The following is a 22,201-nucleotide window of genomic DNA, read 5'->3' as shown; positions in this document are numbered from 1 at the left end:
AGCCTTCTAATTTTACTTCTCTTCAGATGGTTCTCTGACTCCTATAGATCACTTGGCGTGATGTCTTGACCACAATTTGGTTCCTACTCTTCCTTTTTCAGAATATAAGGCTACTGCGGACAGAGCTTCAGAAACTTGGTGAGTCTCTCCAGTCAGCGGAAAGAGCCTGTTGCCACAACACTGGAGCAGGAAAACTTCGCCAAGCCTTGGCCACTTGTGATGACATCTTAATCAAACAGGTTGGGGCAGCCTATATATCACTGTCTCCCATCAGCCCATGTCAGAGTATATATGAGGAAGATAAAAAAGATTTTTAGGCTAATCTTTTAGTGAGGGGAGGTAATTATAGGCTTTTTCTGTTATAACTGTCCTAGGGAGGGAGATACTACCATATTTCATCCAAGATGCTTAAACTGTAAGAAACCATAGTAAAACAAAACACTAACAATTAAGCTATGACACTGTCATCAATAAATGTACCCTGATTCCATCCAGATATATGGAAATGTAAAAAAATACATCCTAATTTGATACCCACCCAGGAACTGAGGCTCTTGGAGGTTAAGTAAAATTATTCAGGCTCATACCACCTGATGTGTTAGAAAAGGTCCTTCTCTTCAGTGCTATTTGTTTGGGTCTTAAAAACCAATACGCACCCCCCACACACACACCATTCAATTAAAGCTCTGACCATACAGAGCTAATCTTTGTAAAAAGAAGTTTTATTAACTATAGTGTGTATTACCTTGCCCTCTTGAGTTTCTCTAATAGATCAGACAGAAAATGTTTTCTGTAACTCTGTTCATCTTCCTTAGGATCAGACGCTGGCTGAGTTGCAGAATAATATGACACTAGTAAAACTGGACCTTCGGAAGAAGGCAGCATGCATCGCGGAGCAGTATCATACTGTGCTGAAACTCCAAGGCCAGGCTTCTACCAAAAAGCGCCTTGGTGCCAACCAGGAAAACCAGCAACCAAACCAACAGCCCCCAGGGAAGAAACCGTTTCTTCGTAACTTACTTCCCCGAACACCCACCTGCCAAAGTTCAACAGACTGCAGCCCTTATGCCCGAATCCTGCGCTCAAGGCGTTCCCCTTTACTCAAATCTGGGCCTTTCGGCAAAAAATACTAAGGTTGTGAGGAGACAGCACTCCCCACAGGTGGGTCTGCTGCTCAGTTTAAGAAACAGGTTTCTTTAAAGCTTTACCATATATATATATACCAGAAACTCTATCTAAAATGCAATATTCAGACACTAGTAGTAGTTTTTCTCCCTTTTGTAATATAATCACCTATGTAATCGTACACTTTTTTACTTATATGGTTTCTGTGCACACAAAAGTTATATTAAAATAAAGATATTATTCACGTTTTATATCTGAATTCCAAATCTAGCATTATCATTGAAGTAAATTATAAAAGGGGCAGAAAAACTGAAAATCAAATATCATCCAGGCCCCTGGGAACTTTGCACAGGAATGGCAGTAGAGACCAGCAACTGGTGTACAGCTAACCCAAGAAATCTTAGTAAGAAATGAATTCAAGAGATACTAGATATTCTAAACCTTCCTTAATAAAAAGTGAAGTGTCATATGTTAGGAGATGAATGGGTAACAGACTTGTTCTGGAAAAAGAATCAAGGAAGGCTGGGCCCTGAGCTCAGAATAACCCATAGTATCCACTGTACAAACCAATCACAGCAGACATAATCACAGCATATTACCTCCTACGGATACACAAGCACAGGCCAGAAACTCTCCAAGAATACAGCAGAAATGATTACTTTTACCTTGTCTAACAGGTGAAGGTTAGAAAAAATCATTCTGCTAGAGATGGGGCGGGGGGGGGAAGAGACACAAACAATTACGTCAAAAATATTTATTAAAACAGACCGACTCAAAGAGTTTATTCTTATCTGTATAGTCACAAAAGTTACACACCCAAATATCTGTGAAACTCTGTAATCCTGTCTCCTTGCTCTGCTTTAGTAGGGGTATAGCTAACTAACTCTAGACATGTTTCCCCTTAGTAGGGGCCATCAGTTCCACACTCAGTGAGTCCTTTTGCCCCTTTGTTCAACTCTACTTGTTACTTCCAATTTGAAAGTTTCTAGGAGACACCCCAAAATCATGTTTTGGAAGAATGTCTTCCTAGTGAGAACAAAAGTACAGCTAGAATCCATTTAAAACTAATCTCTGATATCAAAGTAGTCATGCTCAGCACATCAAAGAATGATGAGTCATGTCTATCTATCCAATGCCCTGACCTTCCTAGGGTATCCAGTGCCCTATTGTCAGCAGAGGGTAAAGTGGCAGGCTTTCTTCCTTGCCTTTCTAAAGAAATCTCCCACTCCCAGCAGCATTTAAATTTTGTTTCTGTAGACTTGCCTGTGCTAAAGTGCTGTTAAAGGGATGTTTTGTGGGGGTGCCAAAAGACCTGGGAAAAAGGCCAAGATCTGTAGCCACTCTAAACAGAAGGGAGATAGAAGTGCTTCAAACTGGCAAAAGACAGTATCTGTTCCTGCCAGTCTACTGTTCCTTCTGTCAGTCTACTCTGAAGGTGATTCTATAAGCTGTCCCCAAGGAGTTGTAAAACAAAAAGAAATAAGGTCCTTGGAAAAATAGACGTGGCTGTTCTTTACATGGAGATAAGGCTTAATATGGGTCTGGCAATGTTCTGGTTTGAAAGCAGCCAACTATGGCGTGACTGAAGACAGGTTGAGTGGAGAAACTCTGCGTGTGGGAGTGTTGTTAGCAGACAGTGAGGCAGGGAGGAAAAAGGGAGCAGGTATCTCAGTGGAGGGAGTCTCGCCTTGGTTCCGAAGCTGTAGGATTTGCCTGAGCAAGGCCTTACCTTCTTCCCGGGTCTGAAACAAGGTCAAGCAAATGTATCAAAATATATCCAAAGTTATTCTCAAAACCAGGTTCTAAAATACTGACTTATAAAGTTCCTCAGAACAAGGTAACCTCTCCACTCACCCTTTTAACCACCTTCTACCCCCAGATCACAGTAAAGTCATGTCCTCAAACTTAAAATCCAAGTCTTTCACTAAAGTACTGATACTTACATCATTGAATGCACAACACTTCTGAGCACAAGCTGAAGCTTCATCCCACAGCTTGCACTTAAAATAGTACTGGGCCAGATAGCGGAAAGCAGTGCTCTCCTCCAAGTGTTCCACTATTTCCTAGATAAGGAAAGCAGGAATGACTGAGGTGATAAGAATAAGATCAGCAACCCAATTCTCATGCTAATGACACATACCCCACATGAATAGATATCTTGGATATACTTGATGTAACACTGGGCTGCCTGTTCTGACTCAGTCAACTGTTCATGAAGCCTACAAAAGAAATCGGTCTTTAGGTACAAATCATATTGCAAAGCAAGCTAGAGATAAAAAAAAAGTAAAAGCACACAAGTAACATCAAAAAATGACAATATATAGACAAGTACAAATTTTGACATAAATGACACAGTGGGACCCAGAATAATATTAGTGCCCAGAAGTGATGGTTACTTCATCAAAGCTCCAAATCATTCTGCTTCTGGTGATGGAGGGAAAGTTAGTAAATACTTAAGCTGGATAACAAACCATTGCAAAAATTGCCTGGTAATACCCTGAGTAAGGTCAAAAAGATACCAAGCAATTCAGATTTTTTGTAAGAATCCAGAAAGTAACTGGTAGGAATGAAACTGCATTTAAGAACCTCTTTCCCTATCATTTCTGAGTTATTCTGTATTTTTCTGGGGCTGAAGAGGAGACTGATACCTAAATGAGTTTCTCTAGACTGCTCTCACATAAAATTCCATTTCTTTCAATTAGTTCTTGAATTTTCCAAATGGGAAAACAATTCCCCTTCAAAAAGTACTAGCATTCTCTTGAGTCAAGATGACCAAGTTTCCAGATCAGTATTCATACACTGTACTACATCCCTGAGTTTGGCTTAAAACTCAACATTCAGAAAACTAAGATCATGGCATCTGGTCCCATCACTTCATGGCAAATAGATGGGGAAACAGTGGAAACAGTGACAGATTTTATTTTGGGGGGCTCCAAAATCACTGCAGATGGTGACTGCAGCCATGAAATTAAAAGACACTTGCTCCTTGGAAGAAAAGTTATGACCAACCTAGACAGCATATTAAAAAGCAGAGACATTACTTTGCCAACAAAGTCTAGTCAGAGCTACGGTTTTCCCAGCAGTCATGTATGGATGTGAGAGTTGGACCATAAAGAAAGCTGAGTGCCAAAGAATTAATGCTTTTGAACTGTGGTGTTGGAGAAGACTCTTGAGAGAGTCCCTTGGACAGCAAGGAGATCCAACCAGTCAGTCAATCCTAAAGGAAATCAGTCCTGAATTTTTATTGGAAGAACTGATGCTGAAGCTGAAACTCCAACACTTTGGCCACCTGATGCGAAGAACTGACACATTTGAAAAGACCCTCATGCTGGAAAGATTAAAGGTGGGAGGAGAAGGGGACGACAGAGGATGAGATGGTTGGATGGCATCACTGACTCGATGGACATGAGTTTGAGGAAACTCTGGGAGTTGGTGATGGACAGGGAGGCCCAGCGTGCTGCAGTCCATGGGGTCACAAAGATTTGGACACGACTGAGCAACTGAACTGAACATCCCCTCATTCATGTAGATGATGGATAAGAGGCTCTAGAACATGCAGGATCCACCTACCAGAGAAGCCAACAGAAATATAACTAACATTTCACTCTTTCACTCACTTTGCCAGTTTTACCAGAGCCATCTTTTCCACATCTCCCACGGCATAAGCTCTCCAATAGCACTGTCAATAAAGAAAGAAATAAACTAGTCACTTCAACCATTGCCCCATGTGCCATGATTCACGCAGGTCCTGCAATCCTCCCAGAAGTTCAGATTTAGAGAATACAAAGCATTTTTACTAGATCTGAGGCCCAGGCTACATATTAACATTCCCACTATGTCAGCCCTGCTTTGCTTTATACACACTATGAGCCTATAAGTATTCAGACTTCCCTATGTAGACAGATACAAATGAAGGAAAATTAATCACCAATAGCTCAACCCCGCATCCAAACATTAGGTTCCACATAGATTCTCCAGAACCCAATTTCAGGTACCTTTTTGGCTTCCACTAATTGATTAAGTTTCTCATAACATTCTCCTAAAGCAACCAGCATCCGAGAATCATTGGGCCTGTGAGGAACGAAAAATACGAAACCTGAGCAAAGACTTTAAAGATAACTGAAGTCCTCCCTTGAGGAACCACCACCACAACTGTTTCAAACCCATGAAAGGAATGGGCTTTAATCCAATACTTCGTATATTATTTTATGTGCACAATTATACTACTTTTTAAATTAATTAATTAATTTGGCTGCCTTGGGTCTTAGTTGCGGCATGGGGGGTCTTTGTTACATCATGCAGGATCTCTCGTGGCAGTGCAGGGACTCAAGTTGTGATGCACAGGCTCAGTGGTTGTGGCTCTTGGGCTTAGTTGCTCCACAGCATGTGGGATCTTAGTTCTCCAACCACAGATCAAACCCACATCCCCTGCATTACAAGGCGGATTCTTGACTACCAGACCACCAGGGAAGTCCCCACAGTTATGCTATTAACATATTAGTAGAATACACTACATAAAAATGACCAAACAACATATGGCATGTTTAAACTTAGGTCTCCAAAAGTCAAAACCATTCACTGTGATTGTTTAGTAGCTATCAAAGAGAAAGAAAAGTGTCAGCCCTTCCCACAACAAACATATCATCAGGCGGCGGTCAGACTTACCGAAGCTGGTGGGCCCGTCTATAATAATAAAGGCAATAAAACGGCATCTTAAGGATTTCATAGGTCTGCCCAAGGCCATACCAGGCTCTGTAGTCCCGCTTATTGACCTCAATAGCATGCCTAAGAAATGGAAGAGAAAACTGGTAAGGAGGCAGAATCAAAGTTAGTGACTTGCAGACTCAATAAAGTCAAAGTGTCAGTTGCTCAGTTGTGTCCGACTCTCTTTGGACCCCACGGACTGTAGCCTGTCAGGCTCGTCTATCCATGGGCAAGAAAACTAGAGTGGGAAGCCATTTCTTTCTCCAGGTGATCTTCCCAGAGGTTCCTAAAATCACAACAATCTGCTCCACCTCACCCTCCAACTAAAACCTCACCTATAAGCCTGAATAGCAGCAGACGTATTCTTCATTTCCATGTACTCATGTCCCATTAGCGTCCAGGCCCCAAGATACCGAGGATTCAATTTCAAGGCTCTCTGGAAATACAAGGCTGCTTTCTCATGTTGAGAACGCAAACTATAATAATTGCCTGATTGGAAAAAAAAAATATGTGAACAACTAGAAAGATTAAAATAAGTCACTAAAATAGGCAGCATTTTACAGGGTAGGCAAGAACTCATTCCCCCAAAGTCCTTGCAGAAAAGCCAAATTGTATAGGCAATATCATCATTTCCTTGGAAAATATCACACATTCTGTTTTTTTTTTAAAAAAAAGTGTTTCCTAACACCACAAAAGTTTTCTTCATTGTATTTCCTCTGGATATTAGCATTATACATATATTTTCTTAATAAAGGGTAAGATATTCCTAGAGTATGCTTCAGATTGGTAGTTTTCCAACTATCTTCCAAGGTCCCTAAGGAAGTACCTGAAAGGTTAAAAATGTAGAACTCTGAACTCCTCTCTTCCACAAGAATCAAGGAAGTTCTATTACCACTGGTCTTAAAAAGAGTATATGAAAGATTTTAGGATTCTGTTAAAAAATGTATTTGAAGAAAGGGAATAAAGATTATCTGACTTGTCTCAACTAGTAAATGCATAAATGAAATGTGGTATATATCCAGACAATGAAATACTTCTCGGCAGTAAAAAGAAAAGAACTACTGACATATGCTGCAACATGGACAAACCTCAAAAAACAGCTCTGTGAAAAAAGCCACATAATAAGACTAAATATTCCAAGATTCCATTTAAAATTTCTAGAAAGGGCAAAACTGCACACTCAAAAGGCAGATCTCCTGGGGATGGGAGTAGGACTGACTTAAAATAGACTCAAGAGAATTTTGGGTTATGATAGAATTTTCTAAACTGGATTATGATTATGGTTACACAACTTAATAAGTTAGCAAAAAACTCAATGAACTGTAAACTTAAAATGGGTAAATTTTATGGTATACAAATTATCCCTTAATAAAGCTATCTTTAATATATACCAATAAAATGGACAGCCTAGAAGAAATGGACACATTCCTAGAAATATATAATCTCCAAAAATTAAAACAGGAATAGAAAATATAAACAGACCAATTACCAGTAATAAAACTGAATCAGTAATAAAAAAACTCCCAACATACAAAAGTCTGGGACCAGATGGCTTCACAGATGAATTTTATCAAATATTTAGAAAAGAGCTAACAATTATTTTTCTTCAAATTATTCCCAAAAATTAGAGGAAGGAATATTTCCAAACTCATTCACAAAGCCAGCATCACCTTGATACCAAAACCAAAGATATCTCAAAAACAAGAAAATTACAAGCCAATATCACTAATGATCATAGACGAAAAAGTCCTCAAAGTATTTGCAAACTGAATTCAATAATACATTAAAAGGATCATACATCATGATCAAGTGGGATTCATCCCAGGGATACATGGATGGTTCAATACCTGCAAATTAATCAATGTGATATCAATTTTCATTAAAAAAAATGAAAAATAAAAATTATATGATCATCTGTACAGAATCGCTATGTTGTATATCTGAAACCAATATAATATTGTAAATCAACTATACCTCAATTATTTTAAAAAGAAGAAAAAAATTAGAGACATACCAAGACTTCTGAATGATTTCTCAGGAGATATTGTTGAATGAGAAAAGTAAAATGCAGAGAAATGGGTACAGTATGATCCTATTTTTGTAAGCAAACAGCCCATTAAACCCTGCATCGTTGTTGTTTAGTCAACAAGTCATGTTCGACTCTTTTATGACCCCAGGGACTGTAGCCCACCAGGCTCCCCTATCCATGGGATTTCCCAGGCAAGAATACTGGAGTGGATTGTCGTTTCCTTCTCCAGGGGATCTTCCTCACACAGGGATTGAACCTGCCTCTCCAGCACTGGCGGGAGGATTCTTTACCACTGAGCCACCAGGGAAGCCCAAACCCCGCATATGTGTATGTATATTTTTTATGTGGCACCGGAACATGCTAACACAAGTATTTTAAAGGATGAAGGGTGCAGTGAGGGGGAAAAAAAACAAAACACCTCCTTTATGTAAAAATTGTATGTGCATAAACTAAATAAAAGGGTGGATTTAGATATATACATATACTAACTTACAGAGATCATGATAAACTGTCAAACGGAAAAAACAAATTGCGAGAAACTTTATGATTCCACTCTGGTAAAAAAACAAGTAATACTATTTCTATATATGTGTTTGTCTTTTTTTAAAAAATTTGTCTAGATACAGCTGTCAGTTTGATTCAGGAGAAATCATTTATAACAACTGTCTGTATTACATAAGATCATATATTGATATGATATGAATATCAACATAAGTTGATATTCATCTGGGAAAAAAGATGGGAGGTCTTTATGTACATAAAGATAGCTTTGCTTCTGTCACTGACTCAGAACCAGATACAGAAAAATAACCAAACTTTAAGCAGACTGTCCAAGGGTTAACTTCTGTAATAGAACAGAAGTGAAGCAGTGGTAGCAGGAGTATCAGCTTTAGCTACTAAAGGAGTCAGGATGACAAAAGAGATGCTAAGTAAGTCAGAATAGGCAAGTTCTGTGCAAAGATTAAGCAGATGAGCTTTTCTGACCAGTTGCAACAGCTACAATGTATTGTATAATTACAATGTGCTGGGCAACTTAACATTGTTATAAGTGCTTTGTATGTATTAATTTACTTAATCCTTAAAACAAACACATAAGAAAAAGTTCTATTGATAAATCCTTTTATGGATGAGGAGAATTTAAGTCCACTGTCATACAGCTAGTGAATAGCAAAACCAAGAGTTAAACTTGGGCAGTTTGGTTCCAGAGTCCAAATCTTCACCATGCTACACAGTAATAGATATATATATATATACACTCATTATATATATATATTTGTGTGTGTAAAGCTGCCTTCAGAGACTAGAACTCCAGAAAAGATGCAAAAGGAAGCATTCCACTCACATCAAGACATAAAATCAGAAGCAAGAAATAAGTGGGGGTTTCTTGCCATCACTCTATTCATCACTCTACTGTTTTATTCTCTTTCAGGTCCTCAAGTTTCTTCTCTCTCCACCCTTTTTACTCCTTTCAATTCCTCTGAATTGGCTATAATATGGAAGCTGAAATATACTTTTTATCTTATCTAACGTTCCTTATTCTTAAAATAGGTGAGCTGAATTCAACAAACATTTATTGACCGTATGTTAGGAACTTTGTTAGGCATTACAGATATACTGGGGGCAAAGGACAGGATGGCTCAGCAGTAAAGCATCTATCTGCAATGCTGGAGATGCCAGTTTGATCCCTGGGTCAGGAAGATTCCCTGGAGGAGGAAATGGCAACCCACTCCAGTATTCTTGCTGAGAGAATGCAATGGACGAAGGGGCCTGGTGGGCCACAGTTCAAGGGTTTGCGAAGAGTCAGACACAACTGAGTGTATACGCATGCATAGACATACTGAAGAGAAAACAAAAACAGTTCATTAAGAAGTTTACCAAAAATAAAAATAAATTTTAAAAGTTTACTAATCAATTATTTTCAAAAACAGATGGGAATTCGCTGGTAGTCCAGTGGTTAGGACTCCTTGCTCTCACTGCCAAAGGCCTGGCTTTAAACCCTGCTAGGGGAACTGCTGCTGCTGCTGCTGCTGCTAAGTTGCTTCAGTCGTGTCCAACTCTGTGCGACCCCAGAGATGGCAGCCCTTCAGGCTCCTCCATCCCCGGGATTCTCCAGGCAAGAACACTGGAGTGGGCTACCATTTCCTTCTCCAATGCATGAAAGTGAAAAGTGAAAGTGAAGTTGCTCAGTCATGTCCGACTCTTAGCGACCCCATGGACTGCAGCCTACCAGGCTCCTCCATCCATGGGATTTTCCAGGCAAGAGCACTGGAGTGGGTCACCAATGCCTTCTCCACTAGGGGGACTAAGATCCCATAAACTGTGTGGCACGGCCAAACAATAAATAAATAAAACCCCAGAAACTCCTAAAGCATTACTCTTTGTATGTATGTCTCCTTTGATTTTAACTGGTTTTAAGTTAGTAGGCTAAAAAAGAACAGTATCTCCCCTACTTATATTTCCTTTCTTCAGGTAAAGGACACTGTTGTAAATCTAGTTACCCATTCATCAATTTCTATTTGTTCTACTTCCTAAACATCTTCTAAGTCTAATCACCTCTCTTCATTCCTCCTGCCAATACCTCAGCTTGGGCTCATCTCTAGACTGGTTTATTGCAAAAGCCTCCTTGTTGGTCTTCCTGCATCTAGTCTTGCCCTTTTGCTAATCTTCCCAGCCCAGTCTCCAGTTATCATTTGAAAATGAAAATCTGAAAAAGTTTATCACTGTCTGGTCTAAAATCCATCAGAAGACTTCTCCTGCCTTAAGAATAAAATCCAAACTTTTGGCAAAGCATAAAAGGCTCTTCAAGATCCGGCCCCTTTTGTACATCCCCTCCTCCCACACAGTGCTTCAGGATCACTGCCTGTTTCACACTTCTCTGCACTGCAATACCCCTCCCAAGTCAATCCATCTTCTCCCTTAGTCAACTCTCCTTCAGATCTCACCTTCTCAAGATGCCTTCCTTAAGATTAGACTGGATTAGCTAGCTATCTGTCCTATGTACTCTCTTTGTATCCTATGCTTACTTCAATCATAACACTCAACCCACTACATCATTGTTTCTTACTGATCTTCCTTAGTAGGTAATGGGGTATGTACTGCAACACATTTTACAGTACCTGGTATTCAGAATATGTTGAAAGAATGTTTTCTGAATAAACTGGAATTCCATCCTCACCTTAATGGACTTTATGCTTCACTCATAATGCTCTGACATTGAAAAGATCATCTGTTCCTCTTACCTATGTTTCCATTGTCGTTTTATTATTAGTTGCTCAGTTGTGTGCAACTCTGCGACCCCACAGACTGTAGCCCACCAGGCTCCACTATCCATGGGATTCCAGGCAAGAATACTGGAGTGGGTTGCCATTCCCTTCTCCAGAGGAACTTCCCAACCTATGGATCAAACCCAGGTCTAGGATTTTTTTTTTTTAATGTTTCTTTCCCATACTGGACTACAACTTCTTCAAGGTCTGGAAATATTTACTGAATGACTGACCTGAAATTCTATCACTTTATTAACAACAATGTCACCAAAGATCCAGGAACAAGGTCTTTCATCTCCAGGAAACTTAGGCTTTCAATCACAAACAACCAAAGTTACTTTTATCCAAGAGGGGCCATTCATCTATTTGTGTCAACTGATTATCACGCTACCCTAGGGTGACCAAATACATGGGACCACACTTCTCAATGGAGGATGATTCTGACCCCAAAAAGTTATTTGGCTTCACCTGCGAACATTTTTGGTTGTCCCACCTGGCAGAAGGAGGTTACTGACATTGAGTGGTTAGAAGCTGGGTATACTGCTAACATCCTGCAGTGTACAGGACATGCATGTGTGCTCAGTCGTTCAGTCGTGTTCGACTCTTTGCGACCCCATGGACTGTAACCTGCCAGGCTCCTCTGTCCATGGAACTATCCTGGCAAGAATACTGGAGTGGGTTGCCATTTCTTTCCCCAAGGGACGTTCCCAACCCAGGAAATGAACCTGTATCTCCCAAGGCTCTTGCATTGGCAGGTGGATTCTTTACCACTGAGCCACTGGGGAAGCCTCAGTGTACAAGACAGCCTCCCGAAAAAGAAATTAAAACCAAAACTGTCAACAGAGCCAAGCTTGAGACACCCTTGTATAGAAAAAAGAGGTAATCTTATTTTTTTTTCATAGAATTGGAAATTCTTACAAACATTTTAGTAATATTAGTAAGTTTAAAATGCACACCCTTTTGATCCAGCATTTCGCTGCAAGGAACTTATTACACAGAAAGAGTTGCATAAAAGACTTCCGTGGTAGTACGATGGATAAGAATCTGCCTACCAGTGGAGGGGAAACGGGTTCAAACCCTGATCTAGGAAGATCCCACATGCCGAGGAGCAACTAAGCCCATGTGCCACAACTATTGAGCCTGTGCTCTAGAGCCAGTGAGCCATAAGCGCTGAACTCATGTGCTACAACCACTAAAGCCCGTGCACCTAGAGCCTGTGTTTCACAAGAGAAGCCACCGCAATGAGAAGCCTGTGCACCACAAAGAGTAGCCGCTGCTTGCCACAACTAGACAAAGTCCATGAAGAGCAACAAAGACCCAGTGTGACAAAAGTAAGTAAGTAAAAATTAAAATTGAAAAAGAAATAGTTGCATAAACAAACAAAAATAAATGCGTACATACAAAGATGTTTCCTAAAGTAATTTTTGTATATTAACAAACAGTCAGTTCAGTCGCTCAGTTGTGTCTGAATCTTTGCGACCCCATGGACTGTAGGGTGCCAGACTTCCCTGTCCATCACCAACTCCCAGAGCTCGCTCAAACTCATGTCCATCTAGTTGGTAATGTCATCCAACCATCTCATCCTCTGTCATCCCCTTCTCCTGCCTTCAATCTTTGCCAGCATCAGGGTATTTTTCAGTGAGTCAGTTCTTCACATCAGGTGGCCAAGGTATTGGAGTTTCGGCTTCAGCATCAGTCCTTCCAATAAATATTCAGGACTGATTTCCTTGACTGGTTTGATCTGCTTGTAGTCCAGTTCAGTCCAGTTTAGTTGCTCAGTCATGTCCGACTCTTTGCAACCCCATGAACTGCAGCACGCCAGGCCTCCCTGTCCATCACCAACTCCCAGGGTGCACCCAAACCCATGTCCACTGAGTCAGTGATGCCATCCAACCATCTCATCCTTTGTCGTCCCCTTCTCCTCCTGCCCTCAATCTTTCCCAGCATCAGGGTCTTTTCAAATGAGTCAGATCTTTGCATCGGGTGGCCAAAGTATTGGAGTTTCAGCTTCAACATCAGTCCTTCCAATGAACACCCAGGACTGATCTCCTTTAGGATGGTATGGCTGGATCTCCTTGCAGTCCAAGGGACTCTCAAGAGTCTTCTCCAACACCACAGTTCAAAAGCATCAATTCTTCTGCACTCAGTTTTCTTTATAGTCCAACTCTCACATCCATACATGGCCACTGGAAAAACCATAGCCTTGACTAGACGGACCTTTGTTGGCAAAGTAATGTCTCTGCTTTTTAATATGCTGTCTAGGTTGCTCATAATTTTCCTTCCAAGGAGAAAGTGTCTTTTAATTTCACGGCTGCAATCACCATCTGCAGTGATTCTGGAGCCCAGAAAAATAAAGTCAGCCACTGTTTCCACTGTTTCCCCATCTATTTGCCACAAGTGATGGGACCGGATGCCATGATCTTAGTTTTTGGAATGTTGAGTTTTAAGCCAGCTGTTTCACTCTCCTCTTTCACTTTCATCAAAAGGCTCTTTAGTTCCTCTTTGCTTTCTGCCATAAGGGTGGTGTCATCTGCATATCTGAGGTTATTGATATTTTCCCCAGCAATCTTGACTCCAGCTTGTGCTTCATCCAGCCCGGCATTTCACATGATGTACCCTCCATAAAAGCTGAATAAGCAGGGTGACAATATACAGCCTTGACATACCCCTTTCCCAATTTGGAACCAGTCTGTCATTCCACGTCTGGTTCTAACTGTTGCTTCTTGACCTCCATACAGATTTCTCTGGAGGCAGTTAAAGTGGTCTGGTATTCCCATCTCTTGAAGAATTTTCCAGTTTGTTGTGATCCACACAGTCAAAGGCTTTGGCATAGTCAATAAAGCAGAAGTAGATGCTTTTCTGGAATTCCCTTGTTTTTTCTATGATCCAACAGATGTTGGACATTTGATCTCTGGTTCCTCTGCCTTTTTTAAATCCAGCTTGAACATCTGGAAGTTCCTGGTTCACATACTGTTGACGCCTCACTTGGAGAATTTTCAGCATTACTTTGCTAGCATGTGAGATGAGTGCAACTGTGTGGTAGTTTGAACATATTATGGCACTGCATTTCTTTGGGACTGGAATGAAAACTGACCTTTTAAAGTCCTGTGGCCACTGCTGACTTTTCCAAATTTGCTGGCCTATTGAGTACAGTACTTTCACAGCATCATCTTTTAGGATTTGAAATAGCTCAACTGGAATTCCATCACCTCCACTAGTTTTATTCGTAGTGATGCTTCAAGTAAGGCCCACTTGATCTCACATTCCAGGATGTATGGCTCTAGGTGAGTGATCACACCATCGTGATTACTGGGTTGTGAAGATCTCTTTTGTATAGTTCTTCTGTGTATTCTTGCTTCCTCTTCTTAATAGCTTCTGCTTCTGTTAGGTCCATACCGCTTCTGTCTTTTATTGTGCCCATCTTTGCATAAAATGCTCCCTTGGTATCTCTAACTTTCTTGAAGAGAAACACTAGCCACAACTTATACAATAGAAAATCAATTAAATTTTAAAAAGGCACATCTATATAATAAAATACTACATAGCCATCATAAATAATACAACTCTAGATGTAATACCATGAAAAGATGGAAAAAGATATATTTTAGGTTAAAAAAAAAAAGGACATTACAAAGCAGTGTATATAATGACACAATTTTTGTAAATAACCATACCTGCATATATACCATTTTTACTATTTACACAGAAAAACATTCTGGAGTTGTATCCACCAAACAGTCTTGGGAGTGGGATTACAGTGATCCTTGACATCCTACTGTATATAATTTTATTACCTTTAACACTTTTATTTTTGGCAGGATCCCAGTTCTTTGACCAGAGGTTGAATCCATGCCCCCTGCAGTGGAATCTCAGAGTCTTAATCATTGGACTGCCAGAGAACTGCCCCCCCTCCTTTTTTTTGACACTTTATATTGTTGTTATTTGGATTACTTACAATAAAGATAAATCTTGAAAGAAAAAAATGACTCTTACCAATTACACAGCATGTTTCTACACGATATTTATCAATCTCACAGAGGTTGTGAGCCAGATAACTCAACTCAGATTTCATGCTCTGAAAGAAAATAAAGATGATCTAAGTATGAAAAAGAAACCCTTATTTTTCTTGTATCTAATGCTATGAGGTGACAATCCAACCCAGGAGATTCAAAGCACAAGAGCTTAATCAAGTCCAAGCAAAGGAAGCAGCTCACCCTGACATAAAGAAGGTTGGAGAACGTATCCATATTTTCAATCCTGTAAGGGTCTTGTTTCCTTAGCTCATTAAAAATAGAGAGGGCTTTGTCAATATCTGCAGAAATAAGACAGAGTTCAGAAAACAATACAGTGCTACCTTCAGGATTTGATGGTACTTTGTTATCCTTATTCACTCACCTCTGATATTGTGATAGGCAACTGCAATTTGGGAAACAATATATGAGCTCTTAGAGAAGCCCACATCAATGAGATTCTGATATTTTTGCAGGGCCTCCTCTATCAACTGCAACTCTGTGTATATATGGGCCAGAAAAAACTCTTTCATCCAGGTGTCTGGCAAAGACAGGAACTTCAGCTGGCAGCAGGAGAGAGAGGGAAATACTTAATATACTTTGACCTCTCTCCCAAATGAACGTCAAGGAACTATCTTTATTTTCTAAAAGAATTTATCACCTAAATTTTATTAGAGCACCTAATAATGAACAGGTGTGTGTGTGTATTCAGTCACTTCAGTCAAGTTGAAGTCTGCAACCCTATGGTTTGCAGCCTACCAGGCTCCTTTGTCCAGGGGATTCTCCAGGCAAGAAAACTGGAGTGGGCTGCCATTTCCTCCTCCAGGGGATCTTCCCAACCCAGGGATGAAACCTGCATCTCTTATGTCTCCTGCACTGATAGGCAGGTTCCTTAGCACTAGCACCACCTGACATGCTGTTCAATTAAGTGAATAGGACTCACAAACATAATAGCGGGAATAGAGAAGAATGGTCTAGCTTCAGAAAGATAGGATTTGAGGTGAGTCTTGGAGGATGGGTAAAAACTGAATAGAAAACGGGAGAGGAAGAGAAAAAAGACAACATTCTAGGTAAGGGTAACAACAGAGGAAAAAGTCATGAGTGTAGGTAAACAGAATGAGACAACTAGTTCAGTTTGAGGGGAGGCTATGTGTTGGGAAGCTGTAGGAAAAAAAAAGACTGAACTAAGAGTGGGTGCTATGCTACAACCAGAAATGGGATGCAATGTGAAAACACTGCAATCTTTGTTAAGAGAATGACATGATGACATGAGTGCCTTAAGAATAAGTTTGGAAACAGTATGTAAGATAGCTTGGAAATGGGAAGTACAAAAATAGGAAAGCTAGATAGAAAGTATTTATTACTTTTAAGTAATCTAGTTTTGAGATGATAACCAAGATGGCAAAGGGAACCAAGAGAAAGAGATGCAGACAAGAAGGAAACCATGGCAATGTTTGGTGACTGACTAGATAAAGGGAGATGAGAAAAAGGGAAGAGACAAAATATGACTTTGAGGCATCAAGACTGAGTACTTTCTGAGAAGGAGTGATGTAACTGAGAGTCCATCAGGTTAAGAGAAAGAAAGAGAACTGAAGAGGCAAGATGAGAAATGTGGTTTTACATATTTTAAGTTCAGAGCTTAATGAAAGTGTGGTAGGCAGTTAGAGATAAGTGAATAGAAGTAAACCAAGATTAAGATTTCAGACTCAAATTAAGTAGCATGTATCATTATTAAGGGAAATCAACCAGCCCTTGGTCCCTTAGAGTCAACAAAAGGAAGTATGTTGTTGCTTCTATTAACTACTGAAGAACAGCAAAATAAACTCTGTAGACAACTCTGTAGACATTGTTCTCTAACAATGACTAATAAAACTGCAGTTTAGAAAGCCATTTCATATACATTATTTCATTAATTAACAAATTTCTAAATCTTAACAGTCCTATGACAGTTCAGAAGAGACATTAAACATGCTTTTAATACAATTCTTGATTTAAGAGAAATTATTCCTATAGCATCTTTGGAATTAGGAAACTATAATAGCATTTAGTCTAGAAAACAAGTTACAGTAAAACTTGAATCTGAAAGCATGAATATGAAAAGATAGTCTAACACAACTGGATGCAAATCCAATAGCATCTACCAAACAAGACCTAGACATTAGTCTTTCAAATAAAGACCTAAATCCCAACAGTGAAAGAGACCACAGGAGAGGGAGCAAAGAGGTAGCTATAATGAAAGGTTTAGCAAAATTTTTCTCCCCCTCCCCGTTTATTAAAGAATTACATAAGACTTGAAGCAAAAGGTTTTTCATATAGCTTATCTCAAATTTACCATCTCTTTGTCAGTAATCAAGTTACAGAGTTCTAGCCAGGCTCCCCAGTGCAAAGGCAAAACATGAGTAGCCTCCACAAACACATCGATGGCCTCTTTCACTAAGTCCAGCTTTCGAAGCACCACACCATACCTAGAAAAGGGAACGATCACAGAAGTTAATAACATCTCCCCTCTACTCAGAAGAATCTCTCTCTGAAGTTCCAAATTACTCTTAACACTTACAGATAAAGGCCAAAGCCATCAAGTTCCCGAGCCTGGTGTTTTTTGCTGAGCTCCACTCTCAATTCTCTAAGAGCCTCATTTTTCACTTGACCTTTCTCCAGAGGGCCTAGGAAAGAAACAGAGTTTCTGATCTAAGGGTAGACTGCTGCTTTTTATTTCATAGACTCAGATACTCCCTTTGGTGTCAACAAAAGTTACAACTGGAACTTCCAGCCAACATTCACCAATGGCCGATGACATCTTACACAGTCCATTTACTTTATTACAGAAACTGCAACTGATAATTGGTCTGCAGTTATATTGTTAGGTCCACATGGGTTTTTAAAATTTTGAGTTAATTATCAATATTTAAATATCAGAAGCCTCAACTAAAAATCTAAATTTCCAAGGTTCAGGTTGCAGGGAACAGGGTAAGGCCAAGGGAAGAAAGCCCCTGACAAAATCAAGCCCACATTCCCACAAGGGAGCCCTCAGAGGCAGCTGGGTGACCACCAGTCAGTTGTGCTCTCCAGCTTGCAGACCTCTCCTCAGTCCACTTCCCATGTTTATATTACCTGCCTGGCTCCTACAGGAATTAGAATTTGCAACTTCTGCTTTAGTCCAAAAGGTAAGAGAAAGAAATTCATACCTAAGCTATCAACTGTTTCATCATCCTTCTTCTTTTCTCCAGACTGTAAGAGAAAATCAGTAAGTAGGTCTTTTTTCAGTTTATTCGGAAACCTGTTCTAAAACTAGCAGCCTGAATTGACCTAAAGTGTCCAAGTCCAGAATGAAATCTACTATTGGTCACTAATTTTAAACAACTATTTAGGAGCTCCCACTGAGAATCTGGAATAATCTGAGTACCAAAACAATAAAGTACAATAATGAATTATAAACAATTAAAAAAAAAAAAAGGTAACCTTGAGTCCATACTGACACTAGATAAATACATAAATAAATGAAGGGAAAATATGCTTTAAAAAAAAAATAAGTATTTTTGTATTTATTTGGCTACAGCAGGTCTTAGTTGCAGCATGCGGGATCTTTTTTTAGCTGCGGCATGTGGGATTTTTAGCTGCAGCATGCAAACCCTTAGTTGTAGCATGAGGGACCTGGTTCCTTGACCAGGGATCGAACCCAGGCCCCCTGCATTGGGAACAGGGAGTCTTAGCCACGGACCACCAGGGAAATCCTAGGGTCTTGCTTAGAGTAGAATTTACTTCTCAAGAGAGTTCTGGAGTAGATCATTTCGCAACATTATAATAAAACTTCAGGCAAAAATTAACAATGAATTTCTTGACTAATGGTTATTTAGGTTCTTAATTTTTTGGCCTACTACAAAAAATACTTCAATGAACAGTTCTGTACATATATCCCTGTACATATACTGAAGTATCTCTATTGGACAAGTGAAGTTTCTTCAAGAAGTATTTGGGCATAGTATTTCAAACTGACATAATCTGCCCAGAGCAGCAGGAGACATGAGTTCAATCCCTGGGTTGGGAAGATTCCCTGGAGGAGGAAATGGCAACCCACTGCAATATTCTTGCCTGGGTAATCCCATGGACAGAGGGGCCTAGCAGGCTACAGTTCATGGGGTCGCAAAGAGTCAGACACGACAGCGTCTGAGCACACAGCATGCACACATGCCCAGAGCAGCAGTCCACACATGTCGGGGTCTGGGTTTCACCTCACCACACAGAGGAGTGGGTGGTGAGCTGAGGCTCCCAGTGGCTCTGGGCAGCAAGTTTTACCCATAGCCACAACCAAAGCCACAGGTGATTTTCAACCAATGCCAAAACTATATAAAGTTTTACTCCTGAAATAGATGGTCTACTGCACCCTGCCTTTATCAATAATGAATATTGTCAATATTTTTATATTTTCTTTCATACCATTATTCTTTTTACTTTTCTTATGATGTCTTCTTTATTATTATTATTTATTTATAAAGTATATTCACCAAGTAGACTATTGCTAAATTATTGAAGATTAAATTTTTTCTATTGGGATGCTAAACATGGATGCTTCACTGATAACAGAATGACATCTTAAAACAACCCTCACCAGATATCTAGAATACATGTACAAAAAATAGGCTTTCTTGCTATTGCAGCCATTCAGGAAATGTGCTGCCCGATCATACTCTTTAACATCAAAGTAGGCCTTGGCCAGGGTATAAGCATCCATATCCTGGGCATCTTCCTAAAAAAGAGACAAGCTTATGTTAATGATTAAGAACAGGATAACAAAAGTTCAAATCCAAGAAGCATATTTATTAAATTCAAGATGTAAGAAACAATAATTATTTTCCTCCTCCCCAAAACCCAATACTTATTTATTAGTTTATGAATAAGGTAACAGTACATTCTTTCAAAATAAAAAGTTGGGGAAAGAACTTTAAAAAACTAAACCAGCACTCAGAAATTTGTATTGTTTCTACAAATGTAGTGGGAAGTAGCATATGCTTTAGTGTTAGGCAGCTAGATTTAAATTCTGACTCCTTGACTTCCTGGATTCAAGATGTTAGTAGGGAACTTACTTAGCTTCTCTGAGTATTCACTTCTTCATCTGTAAAATGGAGCCAATAATATACATACGATATAAGGAAAAAGTAAAAAAGTCATGAAAAGTATTTAGTATTAATATCTGACATTCCTTTCCTTCTCCAGACTTTTAAATGTCCACATAAATGCAATATATTGTGAATTAATTGTATTTTTTGGTCTTCAAGTTTTGACATATTAGTACTGTAAAAGCAAAAAACACAGCTATATTTCTTTATGTAAAAAAATTAAATGATACATGCTTGAGGTAAAAACATACAATTCCCTCAAATTCTAGGGATAAGTTGATTAAAACTTTAATAATTTCATTCTCTTCATCCTTCCTGCCCAAATATTGCCAGCACAAAACTGGAACCAAAATTATATTCATGTTTTCTTCATTGGATGAACATGTACTAAATGTGGCCATTAAAGCTTAGGATTCTGGTGGCCCTTTTCACATATACTTATCATCTGCTTATTTCTTCTTCCACTTCTCTCACTTGCATTATACATTTTTTGTGTGATTGTTTTTTTTTATTGGAATATAATTGCTTTATAATTTTGTGTTAGTTTCTGTTGTACAACATCAGTGAATCAGCCATAAGTATACATATATCCCCTCCCTCTGAGTCTCCTTCCCACTCTCCCATACAATCTCTCTATCTATCATAGAGTACTGAGTGGAGCTCCCTGTGTTATACAGCATCTTCCTGTTAGCTATATATTTTACACATGGTAGTGTATATATGTCATGCATTGTACCTTTTGGATTAATGAATATCTACTGCTTTTAAGCGGGTGGGGGTGTGTGTGTGCGTGTGTGTGTGTGTGTGTGTGGTTGGAGGAGGACTGGAATCAAGAAATGGCATCTTCAGGAAAAACAATGGATTATGACAAAAATCTTTCAGACTACACAGACTATGTAAACATATGCACTATAGATCATACATAAAATGTATTCATATCTCATTTAACTCTCTCAGTATCCCCATAAAGTAAATACTATTATATGCATTTTACTGATGAGGAAACTGTGGCTCAGGAGGTTAATTTAGTAAACTGTCAAAAGTCACTAGTATGGCTGAGATTTGAACCCTGAACCGTCTGGATCCAAAATAGGTTTCGCACTGTTGTAAAAACCTTCGATGCTTCTCCACGTTATCAATACTGTCGAGGTTGAGCTGTAAAAATCTAAAAGGCTGAAATCTTAAGCAAGCATTATTTACTAATTCCTCCAAAAGCTTAAGTTGGAGCACCAAGTCTTTCTAAGCTTAACAAACACATACAGATAAAATTGCTTAAAATATCCATCTCTGTGAATGGCTTGAACTCCCTCTACAAACATCCCTGCTAAACAGTGTGCTCCCCTCTGGTGACAGGGCACCCAGTATCTGCTCTGATGCTGGGGAGCACTCGCTGTGAACACGTCGTTACCTCTGTAATAGGCGGCGGCGGCTGCAGCTCAGACAGAGGCAATGCAGGGAGGGAGAAGGCCAACTCCGCAGACCTGGAACAGCCACACAAACTGAATCAGCCCAAGCCCCCCAAGGCCGAGGATCCAACCCTGGTCCCCTCGGACCCCGACATCATACCACTTGCTACTGTGCAGTAGGCCTCGCTCCCGGGTGAGGCCCGCGATAAGTAGCAGCTGCTTTTTAATTTCCCGCAAATTTGAAAAATCGCAGCTGGATGGCAGGACCGGCACCGAGGAAGCCGTCGGGGCCACCGACACTATAGAGGAGCTCGCAGCCATTTTCCTGTCTCGGCCACCCCAACCAATCATCAGCGAAAATACTGCCTGACCCTCTGAACCAAAAAAGTCTGTCTGTTATTGGCGGGCTCTTGCTACAGAAAAACCAACCAGAAACCTTCCTTCTCGTAAAGTCACTAAGAGGTCGGGAGGGAAGAGACAATTACATCTCCGATTGGCGAAGAACTACTGGGGCGGGAAAGTTAGAACTAGAAGCAGTGGGCAAAGCCAC

The 22,201-nt window shown here is 39.8% G+C and overlaps 2 protein-coding genes across 3 annotated transcripts in view; one reads left to right on the top strand and one right to left on the bottom strand.

The window, feature by feature from the left end:
* The window catches only part of KIF20A (kinesin family member 20A), an 8,537-nt gene extending 7,142 nt beyond the window's left edge, over positions 1 to 1,395 (top strand). The window contains exons 16-17 of one of the 2 annotated variants that reach the window (XM_010844449.1): positions 102 to 239; positions 816 to 1,395. In XM_010844449.1, coding sequence (XP_010842751.1) covers positions 102 to 239; positions 816 to 1,133 — 456 coding nt within the window. In that variant the 3' untranslated portion in view covers positions 1,134 to 1,395. The remainder of the gene's footprint in view (positions 1 to 101; positions 240 to 815) is intronic. The other variant, XM_010844448.1, reaches the window with a different exon arrangement.
* Positions 1,396 to 1,876: 481 nt separating this feature from the next.
* Positions 1,877 to 21,986, bottom strand: CDC23 (cell division cycle 23). The gene is made up of 16 exons (XM_010844440.1): positions 21,812 to 21,986; positions 21,654 to 21,726; positions 19,738 to 19,875; positions 18,317 to 18,359; positions 17,689 to 17,794; positions 17,464 to 17,596; positions 15,517 to 15,694; positions 15,336 to 15,433; positions 15,115 to 15,196; positions 6,165 to 6,318; positions 5,791 to 5,910; positions 5,121 to 5,196; positions 4,743 to 4,804; positions 3,266 to 3,344; positions 3,069 to 3,188; positions 1,877 to 2,867 (listed from the first exon to the last, which is right to left on the bottom strand). The coding sequence occupies exons 1-16, from the start codon at positions 21,970 to 21,972 to the stop codon at positions 2,697 to 2,699; spliced, it is 1,794 nt and encodes a 597-aa protein (XP_010842742.1). The 5' UTR covers positions 21,973 to 21,986; the 3' UTR covers positions 1,877 to 2,696.
* Between the last annotated feature and the right edge of the window lie 215 nt (positions 21,987 to 22,201).

This window comes from Bison bison, unplaced genomic scaffold (genome assembly GCF_000754665.1).
Source record: "Bison bison bison isolate TAMUID 2011002044 unplaced genomic scaffold, Bison_UMD1.0 scf7180017864203, whole genome shotgun sequence".
NCBI lineage: Eukaryota > Metazoa > Chordata > Mammalia > Artiodactyla > Bovidae > Bison > Bison bison.
The sequence above is the reverse complement of the archived record's forward strand: the minus strand, read 5'-3'. Positions and strand labels throughout refer to the sequence as shown.

What these genes read in the sequence shown, in the direction of transcription:
- CDC23 (XM_010844440.1), bottom strand. Translation starts at nt 21,972, where the DNA reads ATGGCTGCGAGCTCCTCTATAGTGTCGGTGGCCCCGACGGCTTCCTCG. An exon ending in GATGGCTTTGGCCTTTATCT is followed by an intron (nt 17,597 to 17,688) that starts GTAAGTGTTAAG and finishes TCCCTTTTCTAG; the next exon opens with GTATGGTGTGGTGCTTCGAA. An exon ending in AAGATATCTATTCATGTGGG is followed by an intron (nt 3,189 to 3,265) that starts GTATGTGTCATT and finishes TTCCTTATCTAG; the next exon opens with GAAATAGTGGAACACTTGGA.